This window comes from Pseudorca crassidens, chromosome 11, assembly GCF_039906515.1.
Source record: "Pseudorca crassidens isolate mPseCra1 chromosome 11, mPseCra1.hap1, whole genome shotgun sequence".
NCBI classification, from domain to species: Eukaryota; Metazoa; Chordata; class Mammalia; order Artiodactyla; family Delphinidae; genus Pseudorca; species Pseudorca crassidens.
Window position 1 is genome coordinate 102,391,322 of NC_090306.1, and position 18,335 is coordinate 102,409,656.

At 63.2% G+C, this 18,335-nt stretch overlaps 1 protein-coding gene across 9 annotated transcripts in view; it reads right to left on the bottom strand.

The window, feature by feature from the left end:
* Positions 1 to 18,335, bottom strand: part of WNT7B (Wnt family member 7B) — a 123,687-nt gene that overhangs the window by 63,455 nt on the left and 41,897 nt on the right. For 5 of the 9 annotated variants that reach the window (XR_010932697.1, XR_010932698.1, XR_010932699.1 and 2 more), the window contains exons 3-4: positions 15,936 to 16,207; positions 9,869 to 10,344 (exon numbers count right to left, since the gene is read on the bottom strand). Coding sequence is in view for 5 of the 9 variants with exons in the window: in XM_067698377.1 (XP_067554478.1) it covers positions 9,869 to 10,344; positions 15,936 to 16,207 (748 nt within the window). In the remaining 4 variants the exon portion in view is untranslated. Of the gene's footprint in view, positions 1 to 7,443; positions 8,281 to 9,864; positions 10,345 to 15,935; positions 16,208 to 18,335 lie in introns of those variants that run through there. The other 4 variants (XR_010932700.1, XM_067698381.1, XM_067698378.1 and 1 more) reach the window with 3 other exon arrangements.

Genomic DNA, 18,335 nt, shown 5'->3' on the forward strand with positions numbered 1-18,335 from the left:
CGTGTCCCTGCGGGGATTCCTGCCCCGCCCTCCGGTTGGTCCTGGCCTGGCGCTCCCAGTCTCTTGCCAAGTTGTGACTTAACTGCCGGTGACGGGAGCACGACGGTATCAGAAAACGATTATGGGGTCAAGGTGCCCATTACAGCCCTGCAGGAGGCATGTCAGCACCAGGCCAGCCAGGCCAGGGGCCGCATCGGGGTAGGGGGCAGCCAGGAGGGGCTTGGACACCGTCGCGGCCCCGCCTTCACCCGGTGGTAACAATAATACGCCCCCCGACTAACAAGGAAAGAGACAACGCTAACACAGCTGGGGCAGGGGTGGCACAGACGGGGTGTCCTGGCGGAAGCCACGTCCCAGCTGAAGGGTGACCAGGAGCCACCAGGGGAGCCACCAGCCAGAGGGAGCAGAGGCCCCAAAGAAGGGCTGAAGGAAGGGCTGGAGACAGTGCAAGGGGGCTGCCGCCAGGTGGTGTGTTCACACCGCAGGCCGCGGTGCCCAGCTGCGCTGCGCTCCAGGGTAGAGCTGGGGCGTGAACCTGGAGGTCCTCAGGCACGGGGGGGTGGCAGGCTGTGGGGAGGGATCCCCAGGGTGGGGGGACATGCTGGGTGTCACCTGCAGGAGCCTGCAGGGGCTCAAGGAGGTCGATGGCCACCCTGGCCTGGGACACAGTGATTCGGAACCACAGACGGCCTTGTGGCCCTGAGAACCCCGTGAGGGGACGGGAGGGGACCCTGAGCCCCTGAGTGCCCCCAGCCTCAGTCAGGGACCAGCAAAGGGAGAGAAACCCCGCAGGAAGGAACCAGAGAGGGGGAAGGGCACCAGCTGAGGAAGACTCCGAGGACAAGGGAGAGGTTGGGACCCGGGGCCCCCAGACCCTGAGGCTGCGGTAGACCACGGTCATGAGAGAAACTTGTAAACTATAAAGAGGCGAGGGCGCCCCGGGGCAGGGCTCTTGGTATCCTCCCAGAGCCCGTGGTGCCCACCCCAGTCAGGGCTGGCAAGGCCTCTCCGCACAGGCAGAGGTCCCCAGGGAGACAGCCCTGCTTTCCCCAGGGGAGGGTGGGAGGGGCCGTCTACTCCACAGCCCCCCACCCCACCCACGAGCCTGCCCGGGGGGAGGGGCCCTGAGCAGGGCGGGCGGCAGAGGGGCTTGCCAGTGTCCTTGCTTGGCTGCCGGCCGGGGGGCACGTCTGCCCTCTGTCCCTCAGTGGGACTGGATGCTGAGGACGAGGAGGGGCGAAAGGCTGAGGACTTCCTCTGGGCGCTTGGCTGGACCCTCCTCACAGCCCCTGGACAGGCACTCTCGTCCTGTCTTACAGAGGGGAAACTGAGGCACGGTCGGCCAAGTTCACAAAGACAGGAAAGGATCAGACCCAGAGCCCCTGCTGTCAGCGTGCTCCCTGGCCCGGCCAGCCACCCCCTCCATCCACAGGCCACCGGGGTGAAGAGGGGCCAGGCCCTCTGCGCAGGAGGCAGGCCTGCGTGCCGGTTCCTCCCCAACCCTGCACGCCCTGGAGCGAGTCCCTGCTCCCTGCACCTGAGGGGCAGCTGCGTGCTCAGCTCCCCCAGTCCACCGACCGTTCTCTCTCCTCCCGGTCTCTGGCCTGGCTGGTCCCTCTGCCCGGAGCATCTTCTATGTCTCCCCTCCTTGTCTCCATCAAGGGGCAGCTCATCCATGTGGCCAGCTCTGACCAGCCACCCATCTTACATAACCTGCCTTGGCTTTTCCTAAGCCCTGATTACCCTCTTCTGCAAAGAGCCCTTTATGGTCTATGATGTTTATTACATGGCCGATAGATGCTCGTCTCATGCCCCCTGCAGACTGTCAGCTCCCCACGGGCAGGACTTTTGCTGCATCGCCAGTGCCTGACACGCAAGAGAGGCACAATAACATTCGTCAAGCAAATGAATAAGGGTGAAACGAGGCTTCTTGCCTCCAGAGGAAACTTCCTGTGAGGCGCAGGAGAAGAGGACCTGGGCAAGGCAGCCTCCCCAGAGCCCGACCCCATCCATCTGCACCCCACCGGGGCCTTCTTCCAGCCACAGCACCGGGACTCCTGGAACCCTAGACAGAAAGTTCAGACTCCCAGCATCTGAGAATCAATGAAGTCAGAATACCGTGGAGGCTCCCTCTCCATCATGTGGAGATCAAACCATGCTTGAATTCCTGCAGTGATAGGGAACTCCTTGCTTCCAGTAGCTCAGGCAGTGAGAAACTCCTCCTAATGTGGCCTGAGGCCTGCCCCCCACCAGACCTCCTAGGGTTGCCCTAAAGTCTCCTCAGTGAGCGGTGCTGGCAGGCCCTTTCCACTAGAGCCGGGCTGCTGAGATCAGGGAGGCCCCCCCCACCGCCGCCGCCGCCGCCCCAGCCGTGTGCACGCCCCCAGCTCCTGGAGACAGCCCTGGTGACTCAGCTCCGTCGCCACCAGCTGCCCTCCCTCTCTAAGTGTTTGCTGTTGAGATTTAATCGATCCTCCTTCCCTGGGAACCCAGGAGGGGAAGCTGGCGTTAGTCACCCCTTCTGTGTCAGGACCCATCGACAAGGCCATCCCCACTTCCTCAGCAGGCAGGGTGCCCCTCCCTGCACTGGCTGACAAGGAGAAGCTCAGAGTCCTGGCATCAGCCTTGGTAGCTCAAAGCGGGAGGCAAGGCGGGCTCGAGCAGCTGGGCCCATCCTGGATCTGATGAGCAGCCAGCCAGAGGGCAACGGACAGCCCGGCCTCCAGGCCCAGCCAAGGTGGCGAGGTGGGCAGAGTGGCTTCAGGAAGGCCCCCAGTGCCCAGCCCCCCCACACCCCTCCCAGCCCGATGGCTCTTGTTCGAGAGACTTCTTTATGGAATGGGGGCGTTGTAGATTGCAGCCTGGGTGTCGGGGAAGCCAGCTGGCTTTGCCCAGAAGGCATGGGACCACGCTGGCCCCGGGGGCAAGGAGGAGCGGGGACTGAGTGTTCTTGACAAATGCTGGAAGCCATGAGACTCAAGGGCAAGGTTCCCTTCTGTCCTTCCAGAAACTTCTGGAACCTTATCAGTGGTGGGGCAGCTCTCCAAGCTCCACTCTCCCCACTGCCCAGCCCCCATACGCTCCATGCTCCGGGTCCCACCCTAGACCGTCACCCACCTCCGTTGCTGACCCTGGAACATCTCTTTTCCTCCTGCCTCCCTTCCGACCCCTCCCTTTCCTTTGAGGCCTCAGCCTAGAGGCTGCTCCTCCGGGAAGCTTTGCCGACAACCCCACGCCCCCTCCCCATCCCCACCCCAGCCCCGAGGTCGGTACCCTGCCCCTCTGCACTCCCTCCGCTGCAGCCTCGGGGATGGATGATGGGCGGTGGGGGGACGCGCACTGAAGCACCTGACGTTCATCCTTCTGTCCCCCATCCTGGCCTGGGGCTTTTAAGGGAGGACCTCATTTCAGGCTCATTTCTGGGACCCCACCATGCCCAGCAAGCTCCAGGCCCCGAGGAGATGCGCGATGATGGATGAGGGGAAAGGAATGCGGGAGGGGTGGCTGCACCATCCCGTCCTGCTTGGCGGAAAAAGAGGGGCTCGGGGACCAGAAGTGAGGGTTTGAGCCCGAAACCAGGGGAGGGACTTGGGCAAAGCCCCCCAGCCCACTCTGGGGCTGGGGCGATGCAGGAGCTGCTGGAGCAGCCGAGCGGCCCCAGCTGCGGCCCAGCTCCGGCAGCTCAGGCAGGCAGCTTCCCGAGCTGCAGACCCCTGGAGAGGCCTCCACAGGAGTCCTGCCCAGCGTTACCAGCGAGACCCCACACTAGGCTAGTCTGGAAGGAGTGGAGTCCTAGAGGCCACCGCTGGGCCTCAGGATGTGTGGGCCGGCCACCCACGGGGGACGAGCGAGGCCACCTGTGTCCACCTCCTGGAGGGCGTCTCAGCCCCGGCTGCCCTGCCGGCCACTGGCCTCTGCCTGCAGGGGGAGTAAGAGGACTCCTGATCCTGGGCCTGCACTGCCTGCATCTGGGCTGCTTCCTTGCGAGGCTGCAGGGGCAGCCGTTCTACAGCATCCCAGGTGGCTGCAGGATTCCAGCTGTGCTCAGAGAGGCATGCAGCCCACCAGAGGACAGGCCAGCCAGGGGGGCTGGCCAGGCAGCTCCGGTCCGGGCGCTGCTCACCCCTGGCACCCTAGGAGCAGTGCCCGCCCAGGGGAGGCTGCAGGTGGGCCCTGACCCCCCTTCACCAGTGCATTTGGTGGACCACCTGCCCACCTCCCAGACTCCTCCCAGGACTCTGCTGGGCACTGCTGTGGGTGCCAGGCCTGCGACTCCCTGGGAGCTCTGAGACCTACAGGTTCTGATTCCCAAGAGTCCTGGGACGCCCAGGTCACGCAGCTGAGTCCCCAGGTCCTACAAGACCAAGGACCTGATGAGCAGGCGGGGGCATCAGAGAAGGAAGGTGGGCTCAAGCTCCGACCAAGAGGAGAGAAGGGCAGGGACAGCAGCAGGGGAGGTCCAAGGTCATGTTCAGCTGAACCTCCTGGCTCCCGGGGGCCCTGCCCCAGCGCCATGCCTCCTGGGGGACGTGCTCTACTCAGAGGACCTCACAACTTCCTGAGTGTCGGGAGCTTCAGTCCCCACTCGCCTCTCGTCCCCCTCCTGGGCCCCTCAGGCCCCCTAGACCACAGCTGTGCCACCCCAGGCCCACCCAACCCAGGTCACCTGCCCCTTTTCCCTTCACCAGGCCCACAGCCAGCCCTCCTGACCCCTCCCCACCTCCCAGCTCTGGGCGTTATGAAGTTCACTCAGGTATCTGACCCAGACCCTTCCTGCTACTTTTTAGCCCTGTCTTCCCTGTTCTGTGCCCGGTGAAGAGTGAGTGGCCGTCATCCCCTCCCTGAGACCTGCCTCAGCCATTCTCTTCCCACTCACCTCTGTGAGGCCTTGCACAAGGCCCCGGGGCCTCAGTTTCCCCTTGTGGGAGTTGGCATATGAATTGGGTGGAAGGAAGATGCCAGAAGACACCTGAGTTCAAATCCCGGTTCTGCCTCTCACCAGCTGGATGACCTTGGACAGAATACTGTATTCTCTGTGCCTCCGTTTTCCTATCTATAAAATAGAGCTAGCACTGACCTATCTGGGAAAGGGGTGCTGTGAAGGTTATGGGTAACCGTGGACCAGACCCAGCGGCTGGCGTGGTGGAGGGCGTTATTCAGTATTCCACAGGCCTGCTCACTTCCAAGGGCCCTCAGCCTGCTGGGGGAGGGGGGTGGTCCCAGCAATGAGACCTCTGCCCATGAGGACAAGAGCCGAGATGGAAGGTGAGGGAGGACAGAAGCCCCAGCGAGCTTGTTGGGGAAGCGGGGGCGTTATAGGGAAGAGGGGTGTGGGCAAGGGATGGTGGATGAAAGAGCATCCCTCGCACAGGCACAGCTGGAGCAAAGGCTGGGCAGCGGCTGGGGGCAGCTCTGGGGAGGGGAAGCTTGCTGGCAGGGCCAGGGGCCTTGTGTGGGGGGTCTCGGGCTGTAGGAGATGAGACAGAGGGTCAGGAAGGACTTCAAAGGCCACAGCAAGGAGAGAGCCTCTGCCCACCATGGCCACAGGGCCCCTGTGGGCTCTGCCCACTAGGCAGCAGCTGAGTGGACAGCCTGTAGGGGGAACAGCGTGAGAGACCTCAATGCAAGAGCTCGGCCTGAGAGCAAAGTGTGGGCAGGAGTGTCCTCCAGACAGAGGAGGAGGGAACCCAGCCTGGCTGGACAGAGCTGGCTCCTCTGTGTCCATCCCACAGAGGGGGAAATTGAGGCTCAGAGGTGTGGAAGAGCCGGTCCAAAGCGCTTTCCGTCTCCCGGGCTGCATCAGTCCGCAGCTGCACCCCCAGAATGGGCTTCCTGCCTAAGGCAGGGGTGGAATGAAGACCTGGAGCCCCTGGGGGTCAAGGCCAGGCTTGAACCTCCTCCCACCCCCCCGGGCCAGACCAGGGCCTGGCCTCCAGCAAGCCTGAATGAGTGAATGAACAAGTGAATGAATGAATGAATGGGTGATGGAGACGTTGCACTCAAAACTCCAGGCTCCCCCTGCTAGTGTCCCCGAATCCTACTCAGGGAAGCCCACAGGACCGCTCCTGCCTCGGTGATTCTGTGCTCTCTCCGGCACAGAGGGAAGGCAAGCCTGGAGAAGGTGCATCCCGGGCAAATTCAGAGGCAGGATGGTACTCGGCATGCCCGGGGCCAGCAGAGAGAGATGGGCCAGAGCCCCGGGGCACAGGTGTCACTCTGGAGGCAATGAGCCACCGTGTGCCGGGGGTGTAGGGACGCCTGGCGAAATGCTTCTGAGATAGTAGCCTCAGAGGTGGAGCCTGGGGCTGAGGGTCAGGGGGTCCCCCAGGCTGGGCCAGGCAGTGTGGGCTCGAAGCCTCGGGCAGGGCCCCTTGGAGGATGTGTTGGGCGGCCCTGGGAGGCCGGGGCTGGGGTTGAACCGTAGCCAAGAAATAAGTACAGTCTGGGCACTGGGGCCGTGGCATTCTCGGAGCTCTTTCCTCATTCCTGGCCCTGTGGGAGTAGCCGGACCCTGGCGTTCCCCCGCAGCCGCCACCGCGGGTTTGCTCACCGTCTGGTGGGAGCAGGGGCCTCCTGCCAAGCACCCCCCAACCCCCCGGCCCAGGCCTGGCTCAGGCCCCACAGAGCCTGTTGACCCCCGAGTCCTGGCCCCGGCCACCTCCGGCTGCCACATGGGGAAACTGAGGCCTTCTGGGGGGGGCGCACCATGGGCTGCCGTGCCCCGGGTTGGGAGGCGGGAGGGACAGGGCTTGGACTCCAGATCCAGGGCTCTCTCCTGTCTCCCCCTGGAGGGGCGCACCCTCCTCCAAAAGCCCACCTGGTGGCCCCTCCGCAGGGATGTGGGTCTGGGGCCAGGCTCTGTGGGTACCCAGGCAGACGGGGGCTGTTTGATCAGCGGTTCTGCCTGATGCCAGGCTGCCGGGACAGCGGGCAGTGGCCAAACCGGCCCCACCGCATGCCTTCCGGCCCTCAGCAGGAATGCCATTCATCCTCACTGCTCACACGGTTAGTTACCGCGGGCGGAGGCCGGGCCTCTGGGGAGAAGCAACAAGGCCTGGTGGCCAGCCAGGGGCCGCTGAGCTCCCAGGGACCTTGGTCTGCCTTCCCACACCTGGAGAGGGCAAGGAGCGCCCCAGGGGGGCGCTGGAGTCAAAACCCAGCGGAGACAACTGGACAGACCCACGGGGACCCTGGGGACAGACCCCTCCTGGGGTCAGAAGGGGAAGGAGGCACAGAGGGGGCCAGACGGGCCCAGGGCCTCCTGGCTGCGGGTCACCCACCCTCAGGCTTCCGCTTCTCCTGAGAGTAGCACCCAGCCCCGCAGCCCTAGTCAGCTCAGCACGGGGCCGTGGCCCTCCTGTCCCTGCGGCCTGACCCAGGCTGTCCAGGGAGGCCTCAGGGTCTGTGCCCAGCTTCCACCAGTGGCCCTTGCCAGATGGGGACAGGCTAAAGGTTCCTGTAGGTTCAGCATGGCAAGCCCCTCCCCTCGCACGGCACCAGCCCAGCCCGCACAGAGGGGCGAGGGGGAGCGGGGCTGGGCCGGGCCTCGGCGGGCCGCTCAGGCGTCTCCCCGCCCGCCCCCGAGCTGCAGAGACTCCGCACACTCACTTCTCTGATTCCAGCTTTATTGGAGCCGAGCGCTCCCCTCTCGGGGAGGCCAGACACAGCCCATCAGAACCCCAGCAGCTCTCCTGAAGTGAGGGCACTGCGGAGACACGCAGCGCCTTGGCCACCCCCGTCCCTGCCTGGGCCACGCTGACACCCCACCCCCACCCAAGGGAAGGGCTGCTGCTGACAGACTGTTAGGGGGCGGCGGGGTCTCGGTGGCGGCACCTCGTAGCCGAGGGACAGTGCGCATGACTTGGTGGCATCAGGGGCCCCAAGGGTCCAAGGGTCTGTTTCAAGCAGGAGGAGGAGGCTGGCTCGGGGACAGCGCGGCCACCCCCGCCCCCCAGCACCCAGTGTAGGTCACAATAATTTAAAAGACACTATAGACATTTCGACGCTATATAACAATATAAGTTAACCAGGTTCCTTGGCAGAAGATGCTAGGCCTGTGGACTCGGGGGTGTCCTGGGACCCGGGATCGGGGGGGAAGGGGACTGGGGGGCATTCACAGTGGCCTGGAAGCTCCCAGGACAGCCGCTGTTGGTGGAGCGTCCTGGCATCATCGAGGCAGGCAGGGTGGACGCCAGGGCCAGGGCCCAGGGTCACTCACCCCAGGCTAATGTCCGGCCCACTTGGCTGGTCAGTAGCCTGAAGACACATTTCCACGGGTTTCTGCGAGAAAACACCCTAAATTCAGAGCAGGGACAAGTGCATGGGCAGTGGTGCTCCAGAAGCAGGTGCACACCAGCCTTTCTGGGCCCGGACAAGTTGTGCCTCAGTCTCCCCAAGGTGGGTGGGAATAGTGGAAGAGGACACGTCCAGTGCCAAGTCCCCGGCCCCCAATCTCTCCCTATCCCGCACACAGTTTAAAACCAAGCAGGACCCCTTTCCATTCCCGTTTCCCAGGTTTCGGGGTGATTCGGACCTCAAGGGAGGGCCTGCGTGGTATGGGGACCACGGGGGAGTGTCTGCTGGCACAGCAGGTGGGAACCCAGCGGAGCAACGCCCTATCCGAGTTTTCTCAGCAACCGGGCCAGGGCGAAAGGACCAGGATTGGGCAAGAAGACCACAGGAGAAACTCTCAAAGGCACCTCGAGGCGGGGCGTGGACCCCAGTGAGGCTGGCAGCAGGGGGGAAGAGCACGGCCAGATTTTTCAAGGCATGGGGGCTGCCCCTCACCCTGGGCATCCCTAGAACATGTCCTTCAGGGTCAGGAGGCCTGGTATGGGGGAGCCTCCACTTACGGCCTTGGGGTCTCTGGCTAGTGCTTGAGCCATTCTTGGCCTCAGTTTCCCCATCTGTCAAATAAGGCGAACACCCCTGAACTATCCCCCTTCCCACCAGCTTGCCCCAGCTCAGTGCTGTCCTGGGGTTTCGGCTGGTTCCAGGGTGGGAGGGGGCTCTGTAAACTAGGGGGTGTCAGGCTGGCGGGGGACTGGAAGGGCACCAGCATTAGGGAGGGGATGCAGCACTCCTGGAACCTGACATGGGTGACATTTTGATTTGCTAGAGCTGGTTTTCAAAAGAAGGAAAGGAAGGGCCAGAGGTCCCTGTCCGTGGCTCTCCTCAGAGGCCGTCTTGGTCATGTCAGCCACCAAGCCCCTGCCCAGCTCACATGGGGACCGCGTGCACCGCCACCTCCCCAGGGACAGGGCCATACACAGGGATGCTCCCGAGGGTACCCAGGGGCCAAAAGAGGAAGCAGAGAGCAGCAAGGGGATGAGCTAACACAGAGTATGGAGTTAGGACCGGCTATGCCTTAGTGCTAAAGTCCTCTTCTGATACTAAGAAAACATAAATAATTTTTGTCAACATTTGCCCAAACCGCCCTGGAGCCCAGTGACTGAGGTGGCCTGGGACAGTCTTTCCGTGTCCATACCACCAGGCGGGGGAGGACACTCAGAGTCTTGTCGCTTTGCTTTCCGGGGTATGTGGGTGTCCTTGGGGTTCACTCTCCCGGAGAAAAGAAAAGAAATTCACTGGGCCCCTCGGTGACACTCATGCCATTGGCCTCGCCCTCTGGGCCAGGTGACGGGCACTGTTCTGCCACGGGAGGGGACAGGAATGGCAGGAGGGAGCCCCTGGGGGGCAAGGAGAGGGTGACCGGCCCCGGGGGAGCTCTGCCGTGCCCGCCCGCGGAGCTCCCACCTTCTCCACCCACCTCTGCCGGCGGCCCAGCTGGGAGCAGAAGTGCAAAACGCCGCGGGGCGGGGCCGCGGGGCGGGGGGGCGGGGCCGCGGGGCGGGGAGGAGCCGCTCACTTGCAGGTGAAGACCTCGGTGCGCTCGCTGCACGTGTTGCACTTGACGAAGCAGCACCAGTGGAACTTGCAGTTGCACTGCCAGACCTTGGTGTACTGGTGGGTGTTGTAGCCTCGGCCGCAGCACATGGTGTCGCAGCCGTCGGCGCCGGGCGACGTGCGGTTGCAAAGGCGGCCCTGGGTGCCCACGCTGCCCGTGGCCGCGTCCTCCTCGCAGTAGTTGGGCGACTTCTCGATGTACACCAGGTCCGTCTCCATGGGCTTCTGGTAGCTGCGCAGCTGCTTGATGCGCAGGAAGGTGGGCTGCCGCAGGCGGCTGGCCCGCACCACCTCCACCTGCACTGCCACGTTGTACTTCTCCTTGAGCAGGTGGCCCACCTCGCGGAACTTGGGCAGCGTGGTCCAGCACGTCTTGGTGGTGCACGAGCCCGACACGCCGTGGCACTTGCACTCCAGCTTCATGCGCTCCTCCAGGACCTGCGGGCCACAGGGCAGGCTCAGTGTGGGTGGAGGGTCTGGGCCTCCCCCAGACCTGGACCCGGCTCCCCACCTCCCGCTGTGTGACACACGGTCAGTGTTTCCTCCTCCCACAGCCTCCGTCTCCTCATGCATTGAGCGGGGCTACTGACCACAGGTGGGAAGTTGGTGCGCGCACCCATCCAGGCTGGAGGAGACACCTCTCGTCGGTGCCAGGTCCAGCGACAGCAGGTGCTTAATAAGTGTGGATCCCCCACCCCTGTCTCTTCCACTACGCACCCTCGTGCCTGGGGTAGGCCCTGGCATGCAGTCGGCGCTTAATGAGTGGCTGTTCAGTGAAAGCCTGGCACGCACACGGAGCTCTGTACCCCTTTGCTGAAGGACAGAGTGGGGGCGGGCGGGAGGTGAGTGCATGGATCCGTGAGGCCCGGGCGTGCCGTCTGCTGGGAAGCCGCCCTCCGACAGTGTTGTTCTTTCTCTGCCGCTCCCTGAGGGCCCGTGATGGGTGCAGCCGTGTTTTCCTTGGGCCTCCCTCCTTGGCCCTGGAAAGCCAATTCCCAGAGCCAGCCCTGACCCCAGGCACTCATTTACCCGGATCGAAAAGGCCCTGCCAGCCAGGCCTGATTAAAGATGGGGAATCATTAGCTGCCGCCCCACGACTGCACAAGGGCCATTTGTCAGCTGTCTGGGCTCCCGCTGGCCTCACTGTGACAGCCCAGCCCTACAGGGTCTTGGCCACCCTCTGCCCCCTGGTCCAGAACCCCAGCCCTGACCTTCAGTGAATGAATGAATGAATGAACAAATGAAAGAAAGACAGAAACACCCACGGTGTCGGCTGCCGCCCCCTCACTTTCCCTGCCCTGAACCTCAGTGAATGAATGAATGAATGAACATATGAAAGAAAGACAGAAACTCCCACGGTGTCGGCTGCCGCCCCCTCGCTTTCCCTGCCCTGAACCTCAGTGAGTGAATGAATGAACAAATGACAGAAACACCCACGGTGTCGGCTGCCGCCCCCTCGCTTTCCCTGCCCTGAACCTCAGTGAATGAATGAATGAATGAACATATGAAAGTAAGACAGAAACACCCACGGTGTCGGCTGCCGCCCCCTCGCTTTCCCTGCCCTGAACCTCGGTGGATGAATGAATGAAAGAACATATGAAAGAAAGACAGAAACTCCCACGGTGTCGGCTGCCGCCCCCTCGCTTTCCCAGCCCTGACCACACGGGGCCCTGGACCGAGGCAGGAACCCCAGGGCTCACACTCCAGGTGGGAAACAGGAAGAAACCGACACACAAAGCAGCAAAGTGCAGGGGCTGTGAGAGGGGGAGGCTGCCTAGGGTGGGGGGCTTCCTGGAGTAGGCGGTGCCTGTACTAGGTGTTGATGGTGGAGTAGGAGGTCATTAGACAAAGAGGAGGGGGAGCCAGGGCAGCACAGCACAAGCAAGGAAGGGGAGACTCGGCCCAAGTGAACATGACGTGAGGCTGGTGGCTTGGGGATGGAGACAGGAGAAGCTGGGGAAAAGGGAGGAGGAAGGAGAAGGAAGGGTGATGCTCTGTCATGGGTGGGCCGAGGTGGGGCGGCCCCGATATCGAGAGGAGGGGAAGGGGCCAGGTTTGGGGAACACTCAGAACTGGAATTGCAGGGCTTGGTGACTGTGCCGTGGGGTGTTTGGGTGGAAGGCACTGGCCACAAGTCGGGTCTGGGGATCTGGGTGAAGGGTGGGACCTCCACCCCGTAAAAGCATATCTGGACCTCTTCTCTGCCCCCTGCCCCTCCCCTGTCTCCCCTTCATCGTAGTCAGACCTCTCCTTTCCCTCCTTCAACCCCACCCCATGTTCATCTTTGCTTGGACCATCCCCTTCCTCCAAAAGCCCCTCCCTCCATTAATCTACCCTTCAAGGCCGGGAAGCTTCTCCTGCCCTGGCCACACTGCCTGCCGTGATGCCCCCGGGCCAGGAGCTGACCAGATCATAGCCCTCTCAGAGCCCCCAGCCCGGGAAGCAGTTCCCCCACCCCAGGCTGCTAACCCCGGAGGTGCCTCCTCAGACAGGTGGTGATGGCCAGAGACCTGGCAGGAGTGTCCAGGCTAGCATTTGTGCCAGTCAGGTGGTCCAGGCTTAACAGCCATCGGGATGCCCACGTCGGCTGCAGAACAGCTGCCCCACACCTCGCTCTGCCATCTGCCCCGAGCCCCTTCCCTCCACCCGTTCCCTCCACGTTCAGATCCTGTGTGACAGTCAGCAGATGAAGCCGACTGGGCAGCTGTTTGCAGAGCAAGGGGCTGAAGCCTTGCTTGGCAGGGTCCCCGGGGCCTGAGCCTCTCCCGGGACATGATCACAGGATTCAAGAATGTGCTGTTTCAGTCTCCAGTGCCCTCACGATAAGAGCGACAGTGACGGTGGCGCCAGTCCCGCTGCCCCAGGAGACCACCTGGGAGGGTGCAGTGTGACCCACCCTTGCCTAGAGGAGCTGGCGGCTGAGCAGGGCCCCTCCCCTGGGCCTCACCCCTGCCCCACCACCCTAGGTAGTGGAGGGGGTAGATGGGGGAGCTCCAGAAAAGGGCTGACCGGGATTCTTTACAGAATAATGGACGGCCCACACTCTGGGGACAGTGGTTAGTTACTGTCAAGTTAGGGGGAGTCACAGGCTTGATGGACCGTAGTCCTGAGGGAGCCAGGAGTTGAGCAGGTCTCAGCTTGTCCAGCCCTGGCCCACCAGGGAGGCGGTGGGCCATGTGCCGGTCTGGGGTGGGCTAAGAGAGTGTCCCCCCCAAATTCATGTCCACTCAGAACCTCAGAAGGTGACCTTATTTGGAGATAGGAACTTTGCAGATGTAAGTAAGACTCGAGATGAGATCATCCTGGTTCAGGGTGGGCCCTAAGTCCAAGGACACATGTCCTTATAAGAGACAGAAGAGGAGGGAACACAGACACAGGGGAGGGGCCACGTGAAGACAGAGGCAGAGACTGGATGATGTGGCCACAAGTTAAGGAGCACCTGGGGCCACCAGGAGCTGGAAGAGGCAGGAAGGGTCTTTCCCCGGAGCCGTGGTGGGAGCTTGGCCCTGCCGACAGCTTGATTTAGGCCCTCTGCCTCTATGAGAGAATAAATTTCTCTTGCTCTAAGCCACGCAGTTTGGGGGACTTTGCTGTGGCATCATCAGCTTCCTCTCCACGTGACTTGCTGAACTCCATGGCCCTGAGGGGGTGGAGGGGTGGGCCTGGCCGCTCTATTATGGGGCCAGGGTGCCCCAGCACTGGGATGACCCGTGAAGGTCTGGACTCAGTTCTCTAGGAAGCCTCAAAAGCCACACCCACCCCACCTCTACTGCCATGATCAGCCCCCGGGGACACTGTGTGGCCACCACCGTTGGCCTCTTCCAAGGGCTCAGACCACAAACACGCTGCACAGCCCCACAGGGTCGAGGCTGTTGGAGAGGCAGTGGGGGAGGGGCACAAGGTGCATTACACCCACTGTGCGGATGGGAAGACTGACTCAGCAGAAGGACCGGGCCAGCCAGGGCCTCACAGACAGCTGGGGACAGCGCTGGCAGGAGAATCCCGGCTGCTGACCACCTTAGAGGCCTTTCCTGGGGCTGCCCTGTCCCTGACGGGCCCTCGCACTACCCATCTGCTCTCCCAGACCCTGACAATCTCCTTCTCCTCAGTTCATGGCTTCCAGGTTCATGGCTTCACCCCAGTCCAAAACCCCCAACATGCTCACCCTCTTCCATCCTCATCCCCCTGAACAGGCCCAGGCCCCTTCACCAGCCTCCTTATTGTCATGCCTCCTGTCTCCCCGGGGAACCAGTTCTGCTAGCCTCCATTTCCCTTATGCCTTTTCATCACCTGTCAATTGGCAGGACCCCCTCCCGCCCACCCCCTGCTGCCACCGAGTCCCCATGTGTAAAATGGGGACAGTGAGACCGTCCTCCCAGGGGTGTGGGAAAGCCCCTGCTCAAGACCTAAGCCACTGCAGAGGCTCAAAGGGGGGGGGGCTAGTTCAGTTGAGAGTTCAGACACACCTCCTCCTCCAGCGAGCCCTCCTGGTGCCTCCATGTGAGTGAATCTCTCCTTCCTCTGCCCTCCCAGACCCAGATCACTGTTTGCCTGTGCCTAGAGAATGGGGCCTATGTGCTGTCTGTGAGCTCCTTAGAGACAAAGGCTGTCACTCATTTCTTCACTCATCTGTTCATCTGACAATAATTTAATAACCACCTGCTGCATGGCAACCTGCACATCTACAGGATGAAGTCAAACCCTGGGCCTGGCGTTCAAGGCCCATTCTGGACTGGTCCCTGCTTACTTCTCAGGCCCGTTGTCACCACCCCGCGTGCTCCCGCCAGCCGGAACCATCTGCAGTACCCCTCCCCCACCCTCCCCCACTCCTCCCACACCCCTCCCCCACTCCTCCCCCACCCTCCCCACCCCTCCCCACCCCTCCCACACCCCTCCACCCCTCCCACACCTCGCAGGTGCCAGCTCCTTCTGCCTCTGCTCTTCTCAGCTCCGGTATGTGGACACCACTGCCTCCCGGAAGCTACTGCTACCCCTCCCTCAGGTCCCCGGGCTCTCACTGTTTCTGGGTGCAGCCCCTGCTCCCCTCATGTGGCCCCAGTTGGAGCTGTGGGAGCTCCCGCGGCCAAGGCTATGTCTCACTCCTCCCTGACCCTGCACCCAGCATAACGCCTGGCACACAGAAGGGGCAGCGAGAGTGAACGAGCCCAGCTCTGGGCCCTGCGGCAGAGGGCATCTTCAACTCTTTGCCTGGAAAGGCAAGTCGTGCCTAGCCTGCAGAGCCCCACAGGCCCTGGCGCCCTGGGTGCAGCCCCCCGGGCTGGAGAGCCAGACCCAGAGGCGTTCCACTTGGCTGGCTACCCTATCTCGGGCCATCTTGCCGCCATGGCGGCCGCCCCTCCCAGCGCAGTATCTGGGGCCCTCATCTCCCAGGGGCGGGGCTGGACTCGCCCTGAGTTCTTCCCCAGTGCGTCCCGGCTTGAATGTCCTCGGTTATCACCCACCACTCTGCGGCCCGCACCACGCATGAAGCTGGCTGCCCAAGAGCCCCCAGCTCAGTTTCTGCCCTGTTCCTGCTTCCTGGGAACACCCCTTCCTCGAGTCTCTCACAGCACTCTGAGCCAAAGGCCGCCTCCTCCGGGAAGCCTTTCCTCGTATATCGGCAAGACCCCTCTAGGAGCAGGGCAGGGACATGGACTGTGGCCCAGGGGCCTCCCCTCACCCTTGGGTCCCAGGCCAGGCCCAGTTCCCACCTTGTGTGCAGACAGGATCCCTGTCTCACCCCTACCGCCCACCAGCTGGGGGCCGCGGGCGTCACTTCACTCCCGGCCTCAGTTTTCAAACCTCTGTCATGGGAACAGTAAGGCCCAGCTCTTCGGGCTGCTGGGACGGACAGAAGTGACGGCTTGCGCTCAGCACTCCCCACCCCGCACTTTCAGGGTTCAGGTCACCAACTCCCTCCGCTAGGAGAGGGGCCCAAAGCTCAGAGAGGGCCACAGCGTCCCCGTGTAACGCGGCCGTCACACGTGACCCAGGCCTGACCGCCCCGCCCCGCCCAGTGCCCGCCCTACCTTCCTGCCCGCCTCATTGTTGTGCAGGTTCATGAGGCGCCTGGCGTTTTTCTTGATCTCGCGGGCGTCCACGAAGCGCCGGGAGAAGTCGATGCCGTAGCGCACGTCGGCGGAGCAGCCGCCCCACTTCCAGCCCTCGGCCTGGTTGTAGTAGCCCTGCTTCTCGCGGTCGCAGCCGCAGTTGCTCAGGTTGCCCTGGCTGCAGGCGGCGGTGACGGCGTGAGCCACGCCGGCGGCGGTGATGGCGTACGTGAAGGCGGCCTCCCGGCTCCCTGCGGGGAGGGGGCGGGTGCGGACGGTGAAGCCCCGCAGGTCCCGGCCCGGTGGGCTCAGAGGACCCAGTGCTGGGCCCTGGTCCTGCTGCCGGCCGGCTGTGTGACTCTGGGCTCAGCCCTTAGCCTCTCTGAGCTTCTCACTCAGCAAAGTGGGGCCGATAGAACCCACCTTTCAGGGCTGTGGTGAGGACGGTATACAGTGGGCACTCGATGCATGCCACGGCCCTGCCACCGGCATGTAAGACACTTCTCTTCCTGTCCCGGAAGCCTGGGCTGGAGAGGCCCAACTTCCTCCTGGGAGACAGCAGTGCGGGGCGGGCCTGGGAGGGGATGTTTGGGGTCTGGGCCTCTGTCAGCCTCCCAGCACTGCTCTTCATGAACCAGCCACTTGTGCTGATCCCTTTGGGGGGCACCCACCCCACCAGCCAGGAGCCAGACAGAATCGCCCCAGCTCAGAGTGGCGCCAGAGCCCTTCGTTGCCGTCTGTCTCTCTCCCTCTCTAAGCACCCACTGTCACCCCATCACCAGGCCCTGGCCTCCTGAATCTCCCTTCTCCTCCGACACCCCTGCCTGCTTCAGGGGTCTCTGAACTGCCACACTCAGGTGCCGGTCCTCCCGACCTCCCTCACCCGCCAGCCACCCTCCAGGCAGGTGCAAAGTGCAGCTCCGCACCCCCCCCCCACACACACACTTTCCCTCCCTCTCCTCTGCCTGAGCTGAGGAGGGAAGGCCTGCCGTCCAAGCCTGAAGTCCATGTCCAGCTGGACCCCCAGCCCCCTCTCCCCGTCCGCCACCCAGAACGACCCAAATCCGGTACTGCTCACATGCTCCTGGACGGTTCCTGGTCTTTTCGGTGTTATTTCCTTCCCCTTCATGCCCAAATTTTAACAACTTACCAAGGCCAGTTCCAATGCCTCCTCCTGCAGGCAACCTTCCCAGACCACCAGCCAGAAGGGAGCCCGGGCTGCCTGATCTCCCTCAGTGGCAGGTCTGACGCTCTCATTGCTCTCGACACTGTCCACCTGGTTAGCCCTACCACTGGGACTTGCCAGCTCCACACGGGTCAAAGTCCCCTCAGATGAGCGGGTCCAGCTCTCATTCTTTATTTTCCACAGCCCCCAGCCTGTGCATCCTGCCATCCGGGCCCCAGTCTCTTGAGCCCCTCTCACCTTGCCCACGAGCACAGAGGCTCCCTGTGGGCCACGGCCGGTTCTGTGTGGTCCCCAGCACCTGCCACTACGGGTACAGAGCTCAGTGATGTCGACTGGCCCAAAGCCAAGCTCTGCTGAGCGGGAATCGCACTGCCGTCAGCAATAGCGGGGTGTGGCCACTGCAAACCCACGACCCCATCCTTGCACAAGCCCTGTGTCTGTGCCCCGCGAGCACCAGCGTGCCCCTCTGTGTGCTGTCCCTGTTGTCGGGGGCTGGCGTCATCCCCCCAGACTGAGGGAGGGTGGAGGGTCAAGTTAGGCCCATTCCATAAACATCCAACTGCATGCCCAGCCCTGTGCTGGGCGCCGACTGTGTGCTCTGGGGTCCACCTCCTCACCCACCAACCAGCTGAGGGGGGCTCACCTAGATGGGATCCCTGTTCCCCTGGGGGGCTTACCTTCAGGGAGGTCCCTGTCCCCAGGGTGGGGGGGCCCACCCTTGGTGGGGTCCCTGTCCCCGGGGTGGGCTTCATCCTCAGTGAGTTCCTCTACCCTGGGGGTCTCACCCTCGGTGGGGTCCCTGTTCCCTGGGGGGCTCACTTATCTGGGGTCCCTGTTCCCGGGATTTCTCCCACTCAGGATGAGGACCAGGGTGAGACCTTCTGGTCTCCGGGACCCAGGGCAGAGGAGGCTTTGGTTGGCCTCTGCTGTCTCGGAGGGGCCATAGCTTCCTGGAAACTTCCATCCTCTGAGAAGAGCTGATGGAAGGTGGTGTCGGGCATCCCTTCCTCCCCAGAAAGATCAGGGGATCTTTGCAAAGGGCACAGGGCGGCACTGCCCTCCCAGGACCTTGCTGGACATCCAGCCCCTCCTCCTGGGTGGGCCCTTCCTGCCCACACTTCCCACCTCCCGCGTGGGGACCGCTCTGCTGCCACTGCTCTGTAAGAAGCCTCTCTCAGCACAGTGAGTGGCTC